This window comes from Pseudophryne corroboree, chromosome 2 (genome assembly GCF_028390025.1).
Source record: "Pseudophryne corroboree isolate aPseCor3 chromosome 2, aPseCor3.hap2, whole genome shotgun sequence".
NCBI classification, from domain to species: domain Eukaryota; kingdom Metazoa; phylum Chordata; class Amphibia; order Anura; family Myobatrachidae; genus Pseudophryne; species Pseudophryne corroboree.
The window spans coordinates 995,314,309-995,336,551 of NC_086445.1; the positions used below are offsets into that span (position 1 = coordinate 995,314,309).

At 48.5% G+C, this 22,243-nt stretch overlaps 1 protein-coding gene across 5 annotated transcripts in view; it reads right to left on the reverse strand.

Annotated features, from left to right (window-relative positions):
* Positions 1-5,330: 5,330 nt before the first annotated feature.
* PATL2 (PAT1 homolog 2) overlaps positions 5,331-22,243 on the reverse strand; it is a 130,750-nt gene continuing 113,837 nt past the window's right edge. For all 5 annotated transcript variants that reach the window (XM_063956480.1, XM_063956479.1, XM_063956481.1 and 2 more), the window contains exons 18-20: positions 13,825-13,922; positions 6,630-6,779; positions 5,331-5,718 (exon numbers count right to left, since the gene is read on the reverse strand). In XM_063956480.1, coding sequence (XP_063812550.1) covers positions 5,679-5,718; positions 6,630-6,779; positions 13,825-13,922 — 288 coding nt within the window. In that variant the 3' untranslated portion in view covers positions 5,331-5,678. The remainder of the gene's footprint in view (positions 5,719-6,629; positions 6,780-13,824; positions 13,923-22,243) is intronic.

Consider the following 22,243-nt stretch of genomic DNA (forward strand, 5'->3'; position numbering starts at 1 on the left):
GCCTGGAAAACATGAACTGTTGGTAGATCTCGAGAACCAGTTTGGCCAGCCCTGCTCTAGAGACACCCCATGGTGTGCCACCCATGAGGGACCTACAAATCTAGTAGAATGGGCAGAAAATTAAGTTGGGACATGCAAATCAACTTTATTGTATGCTTTCACAATAACCATTCTAATCCATCTGGCCAGCATCTGAGAGGCTCTGTAGGTCAGAGAACCAGTGCAGTCTGGGCCATGCTGGGGCTGTCAGAATGAGGTTTCCTCCTTGTTTGAGTTTCTTTATTACTCTTGGAAAAAGGTATATTGGGGGAAATATGTATGGTAGACGAAATGTCCATTGTACAGTTAGAGCATCCACGAATGCTGCTTGCGGATCCTGTGCCCTGAATTGGTATACTGGGACTTTGTGGTATTGACGTGATGCAATCAGATACACGTCTGATCTGGCCTGCCCACGAGTAGTTGGAACACTTCCGGGAGGAGAGCCCATTTGCCGCGTGCACATCCTGACGACTGAGGAAGTCTGCTTCCCAGTTGAGGAGGCCTGGTACGAAAACTGCTGATATGGCCGGAAGAGGACATTCAACCCACTTTAGTATATTGGCTACCTCTTGCATTGCCCTTCTGCTGCGAGTGCCAGCTTGGTGATTGATAAATGCCACTGTTGTGGCATTGTCAGATTGAACTTGCACAGGCCTGCCTTGGAGAAAACTGCATGCCAGTGTCAACGCTTTGTATACTGCCCTTAGTTCCAGTACATTGATTACCGAGATTCTGCCAGGCTCAATTTCCCTTAAAACAAGTGTTGCTCAGTTACAGCTCCCTGACCGCAAAGGCTGGCATCTGTAGTGAGAAAAACCCAATTCGGAACCCAGAAGGGGCGGCCCCTGTCTAGTTGACTGCTGTGGAGCTACCAAGGTAATGATAGCTGAACCTCCGGAGTCAGAAATACTATTGGCTGTTTGCAGTGACGTGCGGTGGGGTGAGGCAGAGCCTTTCCTGTCATACTATCGTTCAAGCCAGAGTTTTGATTGTATAAATTATATGAAAAATACAAAAGAATATGTTTGAAATATCTTTTGTATTATTCTAATCATTTTTATAGCTAACACTGTGGAGTAAAAAGTCTATGGCAGGTGAGGCAGTGCCTCACCTGTCTTTCTTTTCCGCATATCTGTGATCAAAACTCAGCAAATTTCTATGAGTTTATACTGCTGCACCTGTTTATAATGCCCAGATGTACCCTTTGGCTCATATTGCCTGTAAACTGGCTCTGGTGCTAGCCAGTGCCTCCTGAGCCAGTTAACTCACCGCACGTCCCTGGCTGTTTGATCTGATGAAGCTGGCCATTCCATTTGGCTAGAATTATCCTTTTTAATAGGGCGAGTGAAATTGGGCAAATTCTACCATGTCAAATACAAATATCAGGCCGAGTGAATCGATACCTTAGGGTGGTGAAGGAACGGATATACACTGCTCAAAAAAATATAAAGGGAACACTAAAATAACATCCTAGATCTGAATAAATTAAATATTCTTATTAAATAGTTTGTTCTTTACATAGTTGAATGTGCGGACAACAAAATCACACAAATCAATGGAAATCAAATTTATTAACCAATGGAGGTCTGGATTTGGAGTCACACTCAAAATTAAAGTGGAAAAACACTACAGGCTGATCCAACTTTGATGCAATGTCCTTAAAACAAGTCAAAATGAGGCTCAGTAGTGTGTGTGTGTGTGTGTGTGTGTGGCCTCCACGAGCCTGTATGACCTCCCTACAACACCTGGGCATGCTCCTGATGAGGTGGTGGATGGTCTCCTGAGGGATCTCCTCCCAGACCTGGACTAAAGCATCCACCAACTCCTGGACAGTCTGTGGTGGATGGAGCAAGACATGATGTCCCAGATGTGCTCAATTGGATTCAGGTCTGGGGAACGGGCAGGCCAGTCCATAGCAGTTCCTGCAAGACTAAGGCACTGATGCCGACACACTCCAGCCACATGAGGTCTTAGCATTGTCTTGCATTAGGAGGAACCCAGGGCCAACCGCACCAGCATATGGTCTCACAAGGGGACTGAGGATCTCATCTCAGTACCTAATGGCAGTCAGGCTACCTCTGGCGAGCACATGGAGGGCTGTGCGGCCCCCCCCCCCCCCCCCCCAAAGAAATGCCACCCCACACCATTACTGACCCACTGCCAAACCGGTCATGCTGGAGGATGTTGCAGGCAGCAGAACGTCCTCCTTGGCATCTCCAGACTGTCACATCTGCTCAGTGAGAACTTGCTTTCATCTGTGAAGAGCACAGGGCGCCAGTGGCGAATTTGCCAATCTTGGTGTTCTCTGGCAAATGCCAAACGTCCTGCACAGTGTTGGGCTGTAAGCACAACCCCCACCTGTGGACGTCGGTCCCTCATACCACCCTCATGGAGTCTGTTTCTGATCGTTTGAGTAGACACATGCACATTTGTGGCTTGTTGGAGGTCATTTTGCAGGGCTCTGGCAGTGCTCCTCCTGTTCCTCCTTGCACAAAGGCAGAGGTAGCGGTCCTGCTGCTGGGTTGTTGCCCTCTTACGGTCTCCTGATGTACTAGCCTGTCTCCTGGTAGCGCCTCCATGCTCTGGACACTACGCTGACAGACACCGCAAACCACCTTGCCACAGTTCGCATTGATGTGCCATCCTGGATGAGCTGCACTACCTGAGTTACTTGTGTGGGTTGTAGATGCCGTCTCATGCTACCACTAGAGTGAAAGCACCGCCAGCTTTCACAAGTGACCAAAACATCAGCCAAAAAGCATAGGAGCTGAGAAGTGGTCTGTGGTCACCACCTGCAGAACAACTCCTTTATTGGGGGTGTCTTGCTAATTGCCTATAATTTCCACCTGTTGTCTATTCCATTTGCACAACAGCATGTGAAATTGATTGTCAATCAGTGTTGCTTCCTAAATGGACAGTGTGATTTCACAGAAGTGTGATTGACTTGGAGTTACATTGTGTTGTTTAAGTGTTCTTTATTTTTTTGAGCAGTGTATTTTGCCCCTTATTTGAGATTTTTTTCATTGGTAGAAACAATCATTGATTGAGAGTTTAACAGCGTTCCCAGGTATACAGTCCTTTGGGACTGTATGAGTGAGGACTTTTTCCAATTGATAAGCTATCCGTGACTTTGTAGGAAGGTTATTGTGATCCTGGCCAGTCCTGTGAAATGTCCAGGATCAGTATGTCATCCAGATAAGTATCTGGACTCTGACGACACAGGTGTGCTGCCATGACTTTTGTAAATATTCTGGGCACTGTAGCTAGGCCAAACAGCAGCACCTGGAACTGATAGTATTTGGGATAGCAAACTTCTGGAATTGTTGATGTTACAGAGCAATAGGTATATGCAGATAAGCATATTGTATGTCCAACGACACCATGAAATCCCAAGGCTCTATTGCTAGAATTATGGAGTGCAGGGTTTCCATTCGAAACTTTAACAAATCTGTTGAGATTTGAGATTGAGAATAGGTCTATGTCCCATCTGGCTTTGGTACAAGTAACAGGGACAAATACACCCTTCCTTTTTGAGCCTGTGGATCTGGCATGATTACTCCTGACTGGAGAAGTGATTGAACCACTTTTTATAGTATCAGAGCCTTCTGTGTCTGATGGAAGGCTTATGCGAAATCAAACTACTGTTGAGGGGGGACACCCTTTGAAAGCCATGGGGTAACCAGGAGACTACCTCTTGCACCCAAGCATCTGAAGTGGTTTTGATCCAGACTTGTGCGAAGTAAAGAAATCGGCCTCTCACCCTGAAGTTCCCCAGGGGAGGCTCGCCCAGTCAGCTGTGGGTCTGTCGACTTTTGCTTGGGGTTGTCTTGCTGCCCAAGGCTACTTAGTCTTGGGATTAGTAGACTAAGGCATTTGATTGCCTAGGAAATGCCTAACCTTTCACTTTTCCTTGTGGATGAAAGGTACAAAAATTTGAGCTCTTAGTCCGTGGTGTAGAAGCTGAAGGGAGAACAGCTGTTTTGGCAGCCGCTAAGGATGCCACTATTTTGTTTAGTTCTTCTCCAAACAAAACACTTCCCATGAAGGGTAGTACTTCCAGAGTTTTCTTGGAATCTAAATCCGCTTTCCAAGAGCGTAACCAAATAATGCATCTTCCAATCACCAATGTTGTTGATGCTTTTGCTGCTAACACACCAGCATCAGATAGGGCTACCCCAATGTAAGAAGTCTTTAACATAATCCAAATATATTCTGCACTCTGCTGATATAACTAGAGGCAACTCCTCCTGTAACAGATTCAATTTTGTTGCCATGAGGCTGCCACTGTAGGCCTATTTACAGCACCCGTCAGGGAAAAGATCTGCGGGTTCCTTTAATGTATTAAAAAAAATAAAAAAATTTACACTTAAAGCATAGGGCTGCCATAGCAGCCCCCTGTAAAGGTGCAACCAGCTTCCTGCTGGCACGAACAAAAACGGACTGAGCATGGAGGTGGGATTATAGGGGAGAGGAGCCGAGCATTCTGGGAACGCTGAAAGCTTAACTGTTTGGGGCCCACACTCATCCACCACGTACAATCCCTGATGTTTTCCTTGTGGAGCCCTATGAAGCCCAAAGAAAAGGTAACTAGTAGTAATCGTGTGATGTCTTGGGGTGGTTGGCTTGTGCCAGCATGAAGGGTCCCGCTCCCCGGACTAAAACCCTAGTCTTATACCCCTTTCACACAGCCCAAAATTTCCCGGGTTATTGCACATGAACGCGCACCAACGCGGGAAATTTCTCGTTGAGAAAGGGTACAGGGTCAAAATCCCGGGATTCCTGCCCCGGCATTTCAACCCTGCAATCGACCAGGGTTGGTCCCGGGATCCTCCCGGGAACCTGGTCTGTGTGAACGGGAGCCGGGTCAATGCGCCCTGGCTCCCGTTCACTTTCTATGTAGCAGGCAGCGCTTGGAGATCATGTGATCTCTTGCGCTGCCGCCGCGTCACCGCTGACGTCAGCAACCCGGCAATATGCCGGGCTACTGACTGCGGTATGCAAGGGGTCTTACCAGGGAATGTCCCTGCATGATCTAGGAACCGTATTCCCGGGTAAGACCCCTGCATATCTGGTATGAAGGGGGTATTAGGGACCCACCAGATAAGATCACCTGGTCATGGCTGGTGGGAAACCATAGTAACCAATGTCCAGCACTCTCAGCATGCCTTAACAGCAAAACTATGGTGTGGCATTCTGGGATGTCTAGTTCTACACATCGCCTACCCCTGGTGTAGTGCACATTGCACTAATCAGATCTATTTGTTCCAAGACAAAATGTGGACACAAAACACATTTTCTTTGTTTATTTTGCAAGTGGTGTACAGGACATAGTCAATGCTGTGCAAAACTCACACAAACAAAAATATAAATTACATTCATCATTTACACCCCCCATTTATTTATTTATTTTACAGCAGCAATCTCGTATCAATTATTCCAAACGCAAAGGAGCATTACATGGTCTTTCAACCCTACTGCTCACTTAAAGTCAGAAAATCATGTCCAAGTTTAACTAAACAAAACAAAAATTCCTTTAAAACAGGATTAAATATTTAAATTTCCAAAAACGGAAGCTCCACCAATCTGTGGTGAGTGAAGCGACGGCTGATCTGTTTTTTTCATATCAGAATCAGCATTCATGAAGGTACTGCGGCATAGGGGGGCGCCGAGGGACATCTAGGAATGAAAGGAAGAATTAGATACAAAATACAAACACTTCTGTACAACTGGTTTGCAAGTAACTATCATCCAAGTAACAGTTAAATGAAACTGCAAAGTAAAGCATATACTATCGGTAATTGAAAAATTACAGTGAACCTAGAACATTGCAGTGTAACGCCATGTAGCATCAAGACAGATTTGCTTGTCCTGTCCATCAGTCAGTTATCCTTGCATAGGTTAGGTCTAGACCAGGGATGGGGAAGCTTCGGCCCTCCAGCTGTTGAACTACACATTCCAGCATGCCCTGCAATAGTTTTAGCATGGCCAAATAGCAAAACTGTAGCAAGGCATGCTGGTATGTGTAGTTCAACAGCTGGAGGACAGAAGGTTCCACATCCCTGCTCTAGACTCTACAATGGGTGGGTGGGAGAGGGGATTGTGTGGGCAAAGGGTGCAAATTGCCATTGCGTTTAAACACCAGCCAGGTGGTGTGGCAGCAACGTGTCTACACATACACAAAAGCAAGCAGTACATGTGTCGGTGGTAAGAGCCTGAGCAGCACATGGTTCCAGATGCCACATAGCAGAATCCCCTATTGACCAGGTCCCATGAAACCCAAACCCAATCTGATCAATGGGTGCAGGCAGCAAGGGCGCTTCCGGTCATAAACCCACATGGAAACCCCCACCTTCATAAACAGAAGGTTCATCATACTGAACTGAAACCAGTAAAGCAGTACATGAAAGATGCCCACAGGAAAATTGCACATGGAAATAAAAGTCCACTGTCCTAATGCAATTTCCCTGTGGCCTGTTTTCCAGTTACAGGTTTACTGGTGTGTATCTCAAACTGCAGACTCTTCCTCTTAGTAGTCTACTGTACAATAATTTAAGGGGGGAAAAAAAAAAAAGTTTCAGGCATCTTACTCCATTTTGTCCTCTAGTTTATGAATGGTCTGCTTGTCCAGGTAACGGCAGAATAAGGATAGCAAATTGCTTGGCAGGAAAAGTGGTTCCACCATGGAAGATTTGGAGACATGAGAAAGCTCCTTTGCCACCAGGAAGACAGTGTCCGTCCTTCAGGGAAAGAATACATATCTTTTAGTTACAGTAAGGGATCCCCGACAACCGGTTTATTGGAGAAGCACAGTTAATGTATGAAACCTAAAAGTTATCGTGTAAGTATGTATGTGGTCAATGCAGTTTCTAAACTGAAGGGAAACTCCCAAGAAACCAGTTTCCACTTTCTGAAGAAACTGAGCGACCTAGCTCAGAGAAAATCAAGGTACCGCTGTGGAACCCTAACCTACTATCCAGCTTGATCCGATAAGGACTTTTCCGTTTAACTTGGATTTTCAAGGACCAGGATTTAAAACTACTCCTTTTCAGCATATCCAGCAAACTATGGAAACCCCTTGAACTATCTAAACAGACGAGCAATTGCTATCACCACCTCATGGAACTGTGTGAGGAGGTAATATCAGGGTATTACCAGCTGACTGTGCAAATAATCCTAAGGAGGACATTTTCATCCATATTAAGTCCGGGATCACTAAGTAATGGTCGGGTCCATATCAGCAGATTGAAAAAAAAAAAAAAAAAAAAAAACTCAGAGCCAGTATATATATTTTTTTTTATCTTTTAAGAAGATTCCTTAATGTGTGTGTGACCTATCAGTGTTTATGTTTTATTAATTATTAAACCTTTTTAACTGATCCATTGATATTTCAATTGATTTATTGATTTGGAGACAACTCTTAGCGCTGGTATTTTTTTGCATACAGTTTCCACTTTCACCTACTCAAACACTCCACATTAAATGCAGATTTCATGCATTCTGCTAATATTAGATCACAACAATGAGTGATATGGAGATCCACAAGACACAACATGCTCCCACCCTCCAATGCAATCCTTTGAGTTCACGCAGACAGTATTGAAACAATAAAAAGCCTCAACTGCATCACGTCATGGAATATGTAGACAATTCAGTCTAAATTTCCTTTTGTAATGACACCGTAACTCCATGATCACTTAATTATACCCCTTTTCCACTAGCTTAAAAAAATAAGAATTTACTTACCGATAATTCTATTTCTCGGAGTCCGTAGTGGATGCTGGGGTTCCTGAAAGGACCATGGGGAATAGCGGCTCCGCAGGAGACAGGGCACAAAAGTAAAGCTTTTACAGGTCAGGTGGTGTGTACTGGCTCCTCCCCCTATGACCCTCCTCCAGACTCCAGTTAGGTACTGTGCCCGGACGAGCGTACACAATAAGGGAGGATTTTGAATCCCGGGTAAGACTCATACCAGCCACACCAATCACACCGTACAACTTGTGATCTAAACCCAGTTAACAGTATGATAACAGAGGAGCCTCTGAAAGATGGCTTCCTAAACAATAACCCGAATTAGTTAACAATAACTATGTACAAGTATTGCAGATAATCCGCACTTGGGATGGGCGCCCAGCATCCACTACGGACTCCGAGAAATAGAATTATCGGTAAGTAAATTCTTATTTTCTCTATCGTCCTAAGTGGATGCTGGGGTTCCTGAAAGGACCATGGGGATTATACTAAAGCTCCCAAACGGGCGGGAGAGTGCGGATGACTCTGCAGCACCGAATGAGAGAACTCCAGGTCCTCCTTTGCCAGGGTATCAAATTTGTAAAAATTTACAAACGTGTTCTCCCCTGACCACGTAGCTGCTCGGCAGAGTTGTAATGCCGAGACCCCTCGGGCAGCCGCCCAAGATGAGCCCACCTTCCTTGCGGAATGGGCCTTAACAGATTTAGGCTGTGGCAGGCCTGCCACAGAATGTACAAGTTGAATTTTGTTACAAATCCAACGAGCAATCGACTGCTTAGAAGCAGGTGCACCCAACTTGTTGGGTGCATACAGTATAAACAGCGAGTCAGATTTTCTGACTCCAGCCGTCCTTTAAATGTATATTTTTAAGGCTCTGACAACGTCCAACAACTTGGAGTCCTTCAAGTCGTCTGTAGCCGCAGGCACTACAATAGGCTGGTTCAGGTGAAACGCTGATACCACCTTAGGGAGAAAATGCGGACGCGTCCGCAGCTCTGCCCTATGTCGAATGGAAAATTAAATAAGGGCTTTTATAAAACAAAGCCGCCAGTTCAGATACTCTCCCGGCCGAAGCCAGGGCCAGTAACATAGTCACTTTCCATGTGAGATATTTCAAATCCACATTCTTTAGTGGTTCAAACCAATTGGATTTGAGGAAATCTAAAACTACATTTAGATCCCACGGTGCCACCTTAGGCACCACAGGAGGCTGTATATGCAGTACTCCTTTGATAAAAATCTGGACCTCAGGGACTGAGGCCAATTCTTTTTGGAAGAATATTGATAGGGCCGAAATTTGAACCTTAATAGATCCCAATTTGAGACCCATAGACAATCCTGATTGCAGGAAATGTAGGAAAACGACCCAGTTGAAATTCCTCCATCGGAGCACTCCGCTGCTCGCACCACGCAACATATTTTCGCCAAATACGGCGATAATGCTTCGCGGTGACTTCCTTCCTTGCCTTTATCAAGGTAGGAATGACTTCTTCTGGAATGCCTTTTCCTTTTAGGATCTGGCATTCAAACGCCATGCCGTCAAACGCAGCCGCGGTAAGTCTTGAAAAAGACAAGTACCCTGCTGAAGCAGGTCCCTTCTCAGAAGTAGAGGCCACGGATCGTCCGTGACCATCTCTTGAAGTTCCGGGTACCAAGTCCTTCTTGGCCAATCCGGAGCCACTAGTCTTACTCCTCTTTGCCGTATAATCCTCAATACCTTTGGTATGAGAGGCAGAGGAGGAAACACATATACCGACTGGTACACCCAAGGTGTTACCAGCGCGTCCACAGCTATTGCCTGCGGATCTCTTGACCTGGCGCAATACCTGTCCAGTGTTTTGTTGAGGCGAGACGCCATCATGTCCACCATTGGTTTTACCCAACGGTTTAATAGCATGTGGAAAACTTCTGGATGAAGTCCCCACTCTCCCGGGTGAAGGTCGTGTCTGCTGAGGAAGTCTGCTTCCCAGTTGTCCACGCCCGGGATGAATACTGCTGACAGTGCTATCACGTGATTCTCCGCCCAGCGAAGGATCCTGGCAGCTTCTGCCATTGCCCTCCTGCTTCTTGTGCCGCCCTGTCTGTTTACATGGGCGACTGCCGTGATGTTGTCCGACTGGATCAACACCGGTCTTCCTTGAAGCAGAGGTTCCGCCTGGCTTAGAGCATTGTAGATTGCTCTTAGTTCCAGAATGCTTATGTGAAGAGACTTTTTCAGGCTCGACCACACTCCCTGGAAATTTCTTCCCTGTGTGACTGCTCCCCAGCCTCTCAGGCTGGCCTCCGTGGTCACCAGGATCCAATCCTGCATGCCGAATCTGCGGCCCTCCAATAGATGAGCCTCCTGCAACCACCACAGAAGGGATACCCTTGTCCTCGGCGACAGGGTTATCCGCAGGTGCATCTGAAGATGCGACCCTGACCATTTGTCCAACAGATCCCTTTGCATGGAATCTGCCGAAAGGGATTGCTTCGTAAGAAGCTACCATTTTTTTCCCAGGACTCTTGTGCATTGATGTACAGACACCTTTCCTGGTTTTAGGAGGTTCCTGACCAGGTCAGATAACTCCTTGGCTTTTTCTTCGGGAAGAAAAACCTTTTTCTGAACTGTGTCCAGAATCATCCCCAGGAACAGCAGACGAGTTGTCGGCATTAATTGGGATTTTGGAATATTCAGAATCCATCCGTGCTGCTTTAGCACCTCTTGAGATAGTGCTAAACCCATCTCTAGCTGTTCTCTGGACCTTGCCCTTATTAGGAGATCGTCCAAGTATGGGATAATTAATACGCCTTTTCTTCGAAGAAGAAATATTATCTCGGCCATTACCTTTGTAAAGACCCGAGGTGCCGTGGACAAACCAAACGGCAGCGTCTGAAACTGATAGTGACAGTTTTGTACAACGAACCTGAGGTACCCCTGGTGTGAGGGGTAATTGGAACGTGGAAATACGCATCCTTGATGTCCAAGGATACCATAAAGTCCCCTTCTTCCAGGTTCGCTATCACTGCTCTGAGTGACTCCATCTTGAACTTGAACTTCTTTATGTACAGGTTCAAGGACTTCAGATTTAGAATAGGCCTTACCGAGCCATCCGGCTTCGGTACCACAAAAAGAGTGGAATAATACCCCTTCCCTTGTTGTAGAAGAGGTACCTTGACTATCACCTGCTGAGAATACAGCTTGTGAATGGCTTCCAAAACCGTCTCCCTTTCTGAGGGGGACGTTGGTAAAGCAGACTTCAGGAAACGGCGAGGTGGCTCTGTCTCTAATTTCAACCTGTACCCCTGAGATATTATCTGCAGGATCCAGGGATTTACCTGCGAGTGAGCCCACTGCGCGCTGTAATTCTTGAGACGACCGCCTACCGCCCCCGAGTCCGCTTGCGAAGCCCCAGCGTCATGCTGAGGCTTTTGTAGAAGCCGGGGAGGGCTTCTGTTCCTGGGAAGGAGCTGCCTGTTGCTGTCTCTTCCCTCGTCCTCTGCCTCGTGGCAGATATGAATAGCCCTTTGCTCTCTTATTTTTAAAGGAACGAAAGGGCTGCGGTTGAAAGGTCGGTGCCTTTTTCAGTTGGGGAGTGACTTGAGGTAGAAAGGTGGATTTCCCGGCCGTAGCCGTGGCCACCAAATCCGATAGACCGACCCCAAATAACTCCTCTACGCATCGCCTGTCCACTGTCGTGTCCATAAAGCTCTTCTGGCCGAAATGGACATAGCACTTACCCGTGATGCCAGTGTGCAGATATCTCTCTGTGCATCACGCATATAAAGAAATGCATCCTTTATTTGTTCCAACGACAGTAAAATATTGTCCCTGTCCAGGGTATCAATATTTTCGATCAGGGACTCTGACCAAACTACCCCAGCACTGCACATCCAGGCAGTCGCAATAGCTGGTCGTAGTATAACACCTGCATGTGTGTATATACCTTTTTGGATATTTTCCATCCTCCTATCTGATGGATCTTTAAGTGCGGCCGTCTCAGGAGAGGGTAACGCCACTTGTTTTGATGAGCGTGTTAGCGCTTTGTCCACCCTAGGAGGTGTTTCCCAGCGCTCCCTAACCTCTGGCGGGAAAGGGTATAAAGCCAATAACTTCTTTGAAATTAGCAGTTTTTTATCGGGGCACCCCACGCTTCATCACACACGTCATTTAATTCTTCTGATTCGGTAAAAACTACTGGTAGTTTTTTCACACCCCACATAATACCCTGTTTAGTGGTACCTGTAGTATCAGCTAAATGTAACATCTCCTTTATTGCCAAAATCATATAACGTGTGGCCCTACTGGAAAATACGGTTGATTCGTCACCTTCACCACCGGAATCAGTGCCTGTGTCTGGGTCTGTGTCGACCGACTGAGGCAAGGGGGCGTTTTACAGCCCCTGACGGTGTTTGAGGCGCCTGGACAGGCACTAATTGAGTGTCCGGCCGCCTCATGTCGGCAAACGACTGCTTAAGCGAGTTGACGCTATCCCGTAATTCCACAAATAAAGGCATCCATTCTGGTGTCGACCCCCTAGAAGGTGACATCCTCATATTTGGCAATTGCTCCGCCTCCACACCAATAACGTCCTCATACATGTCGACACACACGTACCGACACACAGCAGACACACAGGGAATGCTCTATACGAAGACAGGACCCACTAGCCCTTTGGGGAGACAGAGGGAGAGTCTGCCAGCACACACCAAAAAGCGCTATATATGACAGGGATAGCCTTATGATTAAGTGCTCCCTTATAGCTGCTTTTATATTAATATATTGCCATTTATTTTGCCCCCCCTCTCTGTTATACCCTGTTTCTGTAGTGCAGTGCAGGGGAGAGACCTGGGAGCCTTCCTGACCAGCGGAGCTGTGACAGAAAATGGCGCCGTGTGCTGAGGAGATAGGCCCCGCCCCTTTTCCGGCGGGCTCGTCTCCCGCTATTTAGTACATTTAGGCAGGGGTAAATATCTCCATATAGCCTCTGGGGCTATATGTGAGGTATTTTTAGCCTTTTTAAAGGTTTTCATTTGCCTCCCAGGGCGCCCCCCCCCCCCAGCGCCCTGCACCCTCAGTGACTGCCGTGTGAAGTGTGCTGAGAGGAAAATGGCGCACAGCTGCAGTGCTGTGCGCTACCTTAAGAAGACTGCAGGAGTCTTCAGCCGCCGATTCTGGACCTCTTCTTGCTTCAGCATCTGTGAGGGGGCCGGCGGCGTGGCTCCGGTGACCATCCAGGCTGTACCTGTGATCGTCCCTCTGGAGCTTCATGTCCAGTAGCCAAGAAGCCAATCCATCCTGCACGCAGGTGAGTTCACTTCTTCTCCCCTCTGTCCCTCGTTGCAGTGATCCTGTTGCCAGCAGGAATCACTGTAAAATAAAAAACCTAAGCTAAACTCTCTAAGCAGCTCTTTATGAGAGCCACCTAGAATTGCACCCTTCTCGGCCGGGCACAAAAATCTAACTGGAGTCTGGAGGAGGGTCATAGGGGGAGGAGCCAGTACACACCACCTGACCTGTAAAAGCTTTACTTTTGTGCCCTGTCTCCTGCGGAGCCGCTATTCCCCATGGTCCTTTCAGGAACCCCAGCATCCACTTAGGACGATAGAGAAACACTGGTAAATGCATGGGGGCACGCATTTACCCGTGTTTTTTGCAAGTGGAAAAGGGTCCCCCTGCAAAAACCCGGATCAAGTGACCCGTGAAACCTACCCGGATATCTACCTGGGTAGGACAAGGGAATGATCCGGGTAAGGTTGTAGTGTAAACGGGAGCCGTGTCAATGCGACACTGCTCCCGTTTACACTGTATGGAAGGGCAGCGCTGGGAGATCATGTGATCTCCCAGCACTGCGTCACTAGCAGCGTCACCAACCCGGCAACATGCCGGGTTGGTGACTGCTGATGGGAAAGGGGGCCCGCAGCCAGGTAGCACCCGTGTCAGGCTCCTGGCTGCAACCCGTGCTCATAGGTGGAAAAGGGGTATTACAGAAAGCATAGGAGGCACTCTGTAATCCCCTACAGGGAGAAACCTATTTTACTACAGGTCATTACCATTTTTCAAAGTCCCCAATGCATGGTTCCATCGGGGTATCAGAGGACAGCAGGCTCTCTCCATGGCTCAGCAGAGCATACAATATGGAGATTCCAAACTAAACAGGGAGGGGAGAGAAAAACTAAATCAATAAAGTATCCGATCTGGATCTGTTTTTGCGAAATACATCAAATGAAAGGTTATTAGACAGGAGAGAGAAGCGGAGTCAGTCCCTACAACAAACATTACTCTTTACAGATAGCCTGTAGTAACATTTCATGAAATTTATTTAGTACATGTATCACCACAAGGTACAGACACTGGGGTCTATTCATGAAGCAGTGAGAGTGGAGAAGTGAGCCAGTGGAGAAGTTACCTATGGGAACCAATCAGCTTTGAACAATTATCTACTGCATTCTATATAAAAAAAAAAAACACATAGCAGCTGATTGGTTACCATGGCCAACTTCTCCACTGACTCCCTTCTCCATGAAATAGACCAAACTGATGCTAACCTTAAATTGTTCCTCTAAGTTTTAAGCGGTATCTGGATGATAGACACCATGTGTTAGACAGATATTAGGTCGACAGGGTCAAAAAAGGACTTTAAATTTTACATGTTTTTGGACTTTCATACCTTCTCTACCCATGTCGCACAGAGTTGGTTATAAACTTTGTGGCGAGTGCAGTGAGCCACAGAGCCCAAAGCGTGGCAAGCGATGCGACCACCACAAGGGGATACCTTTCTACAACTGGGGGTCCCAGACAGGAGCGTTTCTAGGCGCAGGCAAGCTGGGTGGGTGCCTAATTGACCTCTAAGGTCTGTGCAGCGCTATGGGAGACACGTCATGACATATCTCCCATTGATCCGAGGAGCGGGTGGCCAGAGACGGAGGGCTGCAGCGGTCAGGAAGCAGGAGCAGGGCTGGTGAGCATTGAGAGTGTAAGAGACGCTACTAGGGGGCATAGCTACAAGGGGCACAGCTACTGGGGCACTTAAGTGCAATGTGTATAAGTGGCTACCTGTCAGTGTGTATAAGGGTATACCCAATGCAATATGTATAAGGGTCTACCTTGCGTAACGTGTATTAGGGGCTCTGCTCTACTGTGGTGTAATGTGTGTAAGGGGCTTTAACATGGTATAAGCGGTACTACTGTGTGATGTAATGTGACTGACGGACACTACTGTGAATTGGTACTACTCTATGGCCACATCCCATTCCTATGAAGCCACACCCCTATTTTTATGCATGCCTTCAGCGCGCACTAACCCTATTCAAAATGGTGGTGGTGGGCACTAGAGGAAAAACTTTCACCCTGGGCACCACAAAGTCTAGAAAAGGCCGTGGTCCCAGATAACAAAACTATCCACGCAAACCCCAAAATATAGGATTTTAATTACCTACCGGTAAATCCTTTACTCGTAGTCCATAAGGATATTGGGGAGACTTTGGACCCCGTCTACACTCCATCGTACCAAGTCTCCCCAATATCCCTTATGGACTACGAGAATGTGCGGAAACTTCTGCAGCACCGCCTGCCCAAACTGGGTATCCTCTTTGGCCAGGGTATCAAACTTGTAAAACTTTACAAAAAAGTGTTCTTCCCCGACCAGGTAGCAGCTCGGCATAGCTGCAAGGCTGAGACTCCATGGGCAGCCGCCCAGGAAGGGCCCACCGATCTTGTAGAGTGGGCCTTCCGAAACTGGAATAGGTAAGGCTGCCGACACATAGGCCTGTTGGATAGTAAGTCTAAGCCAACAAGCAATAAACTGCTTCGAAGCAGGGCAACCCTTTTTCTGCGCATCATAGAGCATGAACAAAGATTCAGTCTCTCAGATTCCAAACCATTCGCTTGACAGAGCTTCAAGGCTCGCACAGCATCCAATGCCTCCAGAGGAGCAGAAGTGCCAGAACTTGATGGAACCACAATAGGTTGATGCAGGTGGAATGCAGAGACAACCTTTGGCAGGAAGTGCCTAGTCCTGAGCTCCGCCCTGTCCTCGAAAGAGATTAAGTAGGGACTTTTACACGATAAGGCCCCCAATTCTGACACACGTCTAGCAGAAGCCAGGGTCAGTAACATCACCGTCTTCCACATAAGGAACTTGTCGTCTTCTACGGTCACCAGAGGTTCAAACCAGAAGGACTAGAAATTCTAACACTACATTCAAATCCCAGGGTGCCGTGGGTGGCACAAAAGGAGGTTGAATGTGAAGTATTCCTTGCAAGGAAGTCTGAACTTCTGGCAATACTGCCAATTTCTTCTGGAAGAAAATTGAGAGGGCCGAAATCTGGACCTTAATGGAACCCAGGCATAAGCAGTTATCCACACCAGCCTGCAGGAAACGGAGGAAACATCCTAAATGGAACTCCGCAGGCAGATACGAGCATTCCTCGCACCGAGACATATTTCTTCCAGATATGATAGTTTTGACGTCACAGGTTTCCTGGCCTGAACCACGGTAGCAATGACTCTTTTGGAAAGGCCCTTGTGAGCTAGGATGTTCTACTCAACCTCCATGCTGTCAAACGAAGTCACCGTAAGTCCGGGTAGACGAATGGTCGTTAAAGAAGATCTTTGTGGTAGAGGCCAAGGGTCTTCGACGGACATGTCCAGAACATTTGCGTACCACGCCCTCCGAGGCCAATCTGGGGCCATCAGAATTGCCAGGACTCTGATTTCTGATTTGCTTGAGCACCCTTGGGATCAATGGAATTTGAGGAAACAAGTAGACCAGCCAGTAAGGGCAAGGCGACGTCAGTGCATCCACTGCCCTCGCCTGAGGGTCCCTGGTCTGGGAGCAATACCAATGAAACTTCTTTTTGAGTTGAGAAGCAATCATGTCTATTTGTGGGCAGCCCCACCGGTCGATCTGCTAAAACACCTGATGGTGGAGCCCCCATTCCCCCAGGTGGAGATCATGACTCAGGAAGTCCGCTTCCAAGTTGTCCACATAAGTAATGAAGATTGCAGACATTGCCCTTGCATTTCTTTCCGCCCAGAGGAGTATCCTTGACACCTCTCTCATGCAGGCTCTGCTTTTTGTCACTCCTTGCCGATTGTTGTACGGTACTGCTGTGGTGTTGTCCGACTGTACTTGGGTCGCGTGATCCTTGAGGAGAAACCGGAATCAGAACATTGTAGATCACTGGAAGTTCCAGAATGTTGATCGGAAGGAGGGCTTCGTGGGCTGACCACCTGCCCTAGAACAGAGCCCCTTGGGTGACATGCTCCTCATCCTCAGACTCCCATCCATCGTGAGGAGGATCCAACCCCAAATCCCAAAACTCCAGCCTTCCAGGAGATTGGAGGACTGCAGCCACCACAGGAGGGAAATCCTGGCCTGAGGTGACAGCCGTATCATCTGGTGCATCTTTAGATGTAATCCAGACCACTTGCTCAGGAGATCCAGTTGAAATTTTCTGGCATGGAACCTCCCATATTGGATCGCCTCGTATGAGGCAACCATCTTCCCCAACAACCTTATGCAAAGATGGATAAATACTCGAGCAGGTCAGAGTACCACGCAGACCATCTCCTGAAGTGTTCTCGCCTAGTCCTCCGGGAGGAACACCTTCTGAGCCACAGTATCTAGCAACATCCCCAGGAACAGGAGCCGCTGAGTTGGCTCCAGGTGGGACTTCTGTAAATTGAGAATCCACCCATGGTGTGTGACAGAAGTTGGATAGTGCAGTCAATATGGAGCAATAAAAGCTCCCTGGATCTTTTTCTTTTATCAGGAGATCGTCCAGTTAAGGGACAACATGGACCCCCTAGACCCGAAGCTGGAGCATCATCTCCACCATCACCTTTGTGAATACCCTTGGAGCTGTTAACAGGCCAAAGAGTAGTGCCTGGAACTGGTAGTGATTGTCCAGTAGGGCAAATCTCAGATAAGCCTGATGAGGTGGCCAAATTGTAATATGAAGGAAGGCGTCCTTGATATCCATTAATTCCTGTTCTTCCAGGCTCGCAATCACTGCTCTTAAGGATTCCATTCTGATCTTGAAAACCCCGAGAGAAGGGTTCAAGGACTTTAGATGATTCAATACAGGCCTTACCAAACCGTCCAGCTTTGGTACCACGAACAGGTTGGAGTAATAAGCCTTTCCCCGTTGTTGTATTGGTACTGGAACAATGACGTGGAACTGGACCAACCTTCGGATGGCCGGTTGCAACATAACCTGCACATCCCCCAAAGCTGGCAAGCTTGATTTGAAAAATCATCGGGGAGGAGCACCGAACTCCAGCTTGTAGCCCTGAGAAATGAGGTCTCGTACCCAGGTATCCTGGAAGGAGTTTTCCCAGATGCGGCTGAAGTGACACAGTCGAGCTCCCATTTAGAGATCCCCTTGGGGTGGGTGGGCACAGTCATGCTGAGGACTTAAAGGAAGCAGAACTGGTGCTCTGTTCCTGAGAACCGGTGTTTACAGGTCTTCTCGTCTTACCTCTGGTGCCCCTAGCCGCATTGGAGGCACCTCTGGCCCTATATCGAAATCTGTTAAACCGAAAGGACTTAACAGATGGCCCCGGGTAAGAACACCTAGCCGACGGGGACCCAGAGGGGAGAAACGTGGATTTCCCAGAAGTAACTTTGGAAACCCATGTATCCAACTCAACCTCAAAGATCCATTCCCCAGAAAAGGGGAGAGTCTCCGCACTGCGCTTGGACTCTGTGTCCGCTATCCAGTGACATAACCACAAGGCCCTGCGCACCGACACTGCCATGGCAGAAGTCCTAGCATTATTACTGCCCATCTCCTTAATGGAGTCACACAGGACACGTGCAGTGTCCTGAATGTGCTTCATGAGAGTCACGGTAGTGGTGACCAGAGGCACATCCCCGGAGAGGCCCTCCTGAATTTGAGAAGCCCACATGTGAATGGCATGGGTCATTCAGCAACCCGCTATGACCAGCCTTTGCGATTCACCCACTGCTGTGTAGATAGACTTCAGTGTACTCTCTACCATAAAGGACCCTAGGGACAGAAAAATAAAGGAGCCTGGGGCAGGCAGCACCGCCTTTGACAGTTGAGAAACTGATACATCAACCCCCAGGGGGTTTTCCCAGAATTTCCTACCCTCAGGAGCAAATGGGAAAGTGTGCAAAAATCTTTGACACTTGGTATTTTTGGTCTGGATTTTATCAGGCTAACTTAAATTAGGTAATCTAACTCTGCAGAATCAGGGAAAGTGACATTAGGCTTGTTCTGTGTAAAGAAAAACAACTGCTGTGATGCTGCATCCTCTAGAGGGAGTTTTAGCATGTCTCGTATAGCCAGAATGAGGGGTTCAATACCCTGAGCAGAAGTGGAATCCCCACTAATTAGATACAAGTCCTCCCCATGCTCCTGTATATCCTCATCTGAATTAGAGTAGAGAAGGTAAACAATGCATTTGTGGGCCTGAGTGAGGGGGGGGGGGGGGGGGGGGGGGGGGGGGGACGCTGTGTAACATATGCCCTGGCAGCTAAGTCTGCAACAGGCTGTTGCAGTAGTCAAGTTTTCCGATTAGCAGTGAGTTGTGAGGACATAGACATCATATTCTTAAGGGCCCTCTCCCCCAGCCCTCACAGAGTTGTGAAGATTGGCTGCATTGTTCACATGAAACAGGATCGGCTAAGGGAGAGAGAATCTGGTGTGGCATACACTGCATAGTTTGTGTTTACCCATGTTCGCAGTAAATCACAATGACACACAGACAGTAATACTTTTCAAGCCTGCACTTACTGTATGTGAGAGGGAGACATAGAAAGAGAAGACCAGCACACCCCAGCTATATGGCTCCAGTGAGGCTGTCAGCTTATTACAGTACATCAGTGAAACACCTATGATTTCTGTCCTGTATAGAACACAGATTGTGTATAATAGCGGCTCTCCCCCCTTTGCTACACCCTGTACCAGTTTTCCAGCGTGTCTTGAGTGTCAGGAGGAGCTGTGTGAGCCTGCTGATGCTGCAGTAAGCAGAGGAAGGCGCCAAAATGCTGCTGGTCCCGCTCTGAGGTAACTCCGTCCCCCCCATGGGGCCGGAGCTACAGATTTTTTTTTATACTGGCAATGTCTCCTAAAGTGCTTAAAACCATCACACAAGTGCTAGTTTAAGCCACTGCTAGCCAGTTTACACAGGGGGGCTCTAGCGGGTCCCCACCAGAAGGATCCCGTTCTGTGTACACGTTCTGCCACACCATGATCAGGGGGACCTCCCTAGTTGGGCCCCCGGTTTGTACCCACCACTGTCGTCACCTTCAGGCATCTGTTAGGGGTGTGCGGCATGCAGCGATTGCGACAGCTAAGGCGCAGTGCCCTGCTAAAAAAAAAACCTCAGGACGGTGGTCCTGCAGCGTGGAAACAGCTGACACCTCGCAAGGCTGGTGACAGCCGCCCCCCCCCTCCCCCCCAACTCCCACGGTGCAGGTATGCTGTTGCCCAAACAGCATACCGAAAATGAGGGATTTAAAATAAACTGAAGAAAACTCTGGAGCTGCAGAGATGTGCATCCTCTCCTGAGGGCACTTTTTTCTAAACTGCCTGTGGGAGGGGCCATCAAGGGGAGGAGCCAGCACACCCAGTGAATAAATTTAAAGTGCACTGGCTCCTTTGGACTGTCTATACCCCATCATACTAAACAGTGGCGTAACTAGAAATTTTTCTCCCCCAAGCCAAAAAATTCTTCGGCGCCCCCCCCCCCCTCACTCATGCTCCATAATTGGGAGCAAGAAAGGGATAAATATGTTTGCGGCAAAAAAGGGGTGTGCCTGTGACACATTATGCCACACACTGCAATGACCGAGACATTATACCACAATGCCCGTGATATAGTATACCATACACCGTAATGCCTGTGACACATACCGCAATGCCCTGCCCGTTATACCCTATGCCACACACCGCAATGCCAGTTATGTATTATGCCACACTGCAATGACCCTGAGACATTATACCACATACCACAATGCCCGTGATATAGTATACCACACACCGTAATGCCTGACACATTATGACACACACCGCAATGTCCGTGATACATTATGCCACACACTGCAATGACCCTGAGACATTATACCACATATCACAATGCCCGCGATATAGTATACCATACACCGTAATGCCTGTGACACATTATGACACACACTGCAATGTCCGTGATACATTATGCCACACACCGTAATGCCCATTACACATTAAGTCCTACAGTAAGGCATCTAATTAATTTTCGATTACCTGCTCGTTGTCAGGGGTTTCATGCACTGGGTGTCATGCTCGTTGCCAGGGGTTTCATGCTCTTGGTTCCATGCACGGTGCCAGGGGTTTTCATGCTCAGGGTGTCATGCTCGTTGCCAGGAGTTTCATGCACTGGGTGTCATGCTCGTTGCCAGGTGTTTCATGCACTGGGTGTCATGCTCGTTGCTAGGAGGTAGTCCTTGTTGCTAGGGCTGTGCTCCCAGTGCCACATATGTCCCCAGTGCCAGATATTCCCCCACGGTGCCAGGTACTCACATGCCCCAGTGCCAAATATAGCCCCCCCCCCCCATGTGCCAGGTACACATATACCCCCCCAGTGCCACATATGCCCCCAGAGCCATATATTCCCCCCCCCAGTGCCAGATATTCCCCCCCAGTGCCAGATATGCCCCCAGTGCCAGATATTCCCCCCCAGTGCCAGATATTCCCCCCCCCAGTGCCATATATGCCCCAGTGCCAGATATTCCCCCCCCCCAGTGCCATATATGCCCCAGTGCCAGATATTCCCCCCCCCCCAGTGCCATATATGCCCCAGTGCCAGATATTCCCCCCCAGTGCCATATATGCCCCCAGTGCCAGATATTCCCCCCCAGTGCCATATATGCCCCAGTGCCAGATATTCCCCCCCCAGTGCCATATATGCCCCAGTGCCAGATATTCCCCCCCAGTGCCATATATGCCCCAGTGCCAGATATTCCCCCCCAGTGCCAGATATTCCCCCCCCAGTGCCATATATGCCCCAGTGCCAGATATTCCCCCCCAGTGCCATATATGCCCCCAGTCAGTGCCAGATATTCCCCCCCAGTGCCAGATATTCCCCCCCCCCCCCGCGCCGCTGCTGCTTTTTGGAGGGACACGGAGGGCACAGCTCGCCTCTCCTGTGTCCCTCCTGCTGCATCATCTCCGGCGGCCGCGGGTCTAATAGGGGGAAGTGCCGGTTCGTGAGCCAATTAGAGCTCACGGACGGCACTTCCCCCTATTAGACCTGCGGCCGCTGGAGATGATGCAGGAGGGACACAGGAGAGGCGAGCTGTGCCGTCCGTGTCCCTCCAACAAGCGGCGGAGGGAAGGAGACAGCAGACTGACATGCGGACGCTCGTCCGCATGTCAGTCTGCTGTAAATCAGTGGCGCCCCCGCAGCCCCTCGCCCCCAAGCCACCGCGAGGGCTGCAGGGGCAGTAGTTACGCCACTGAT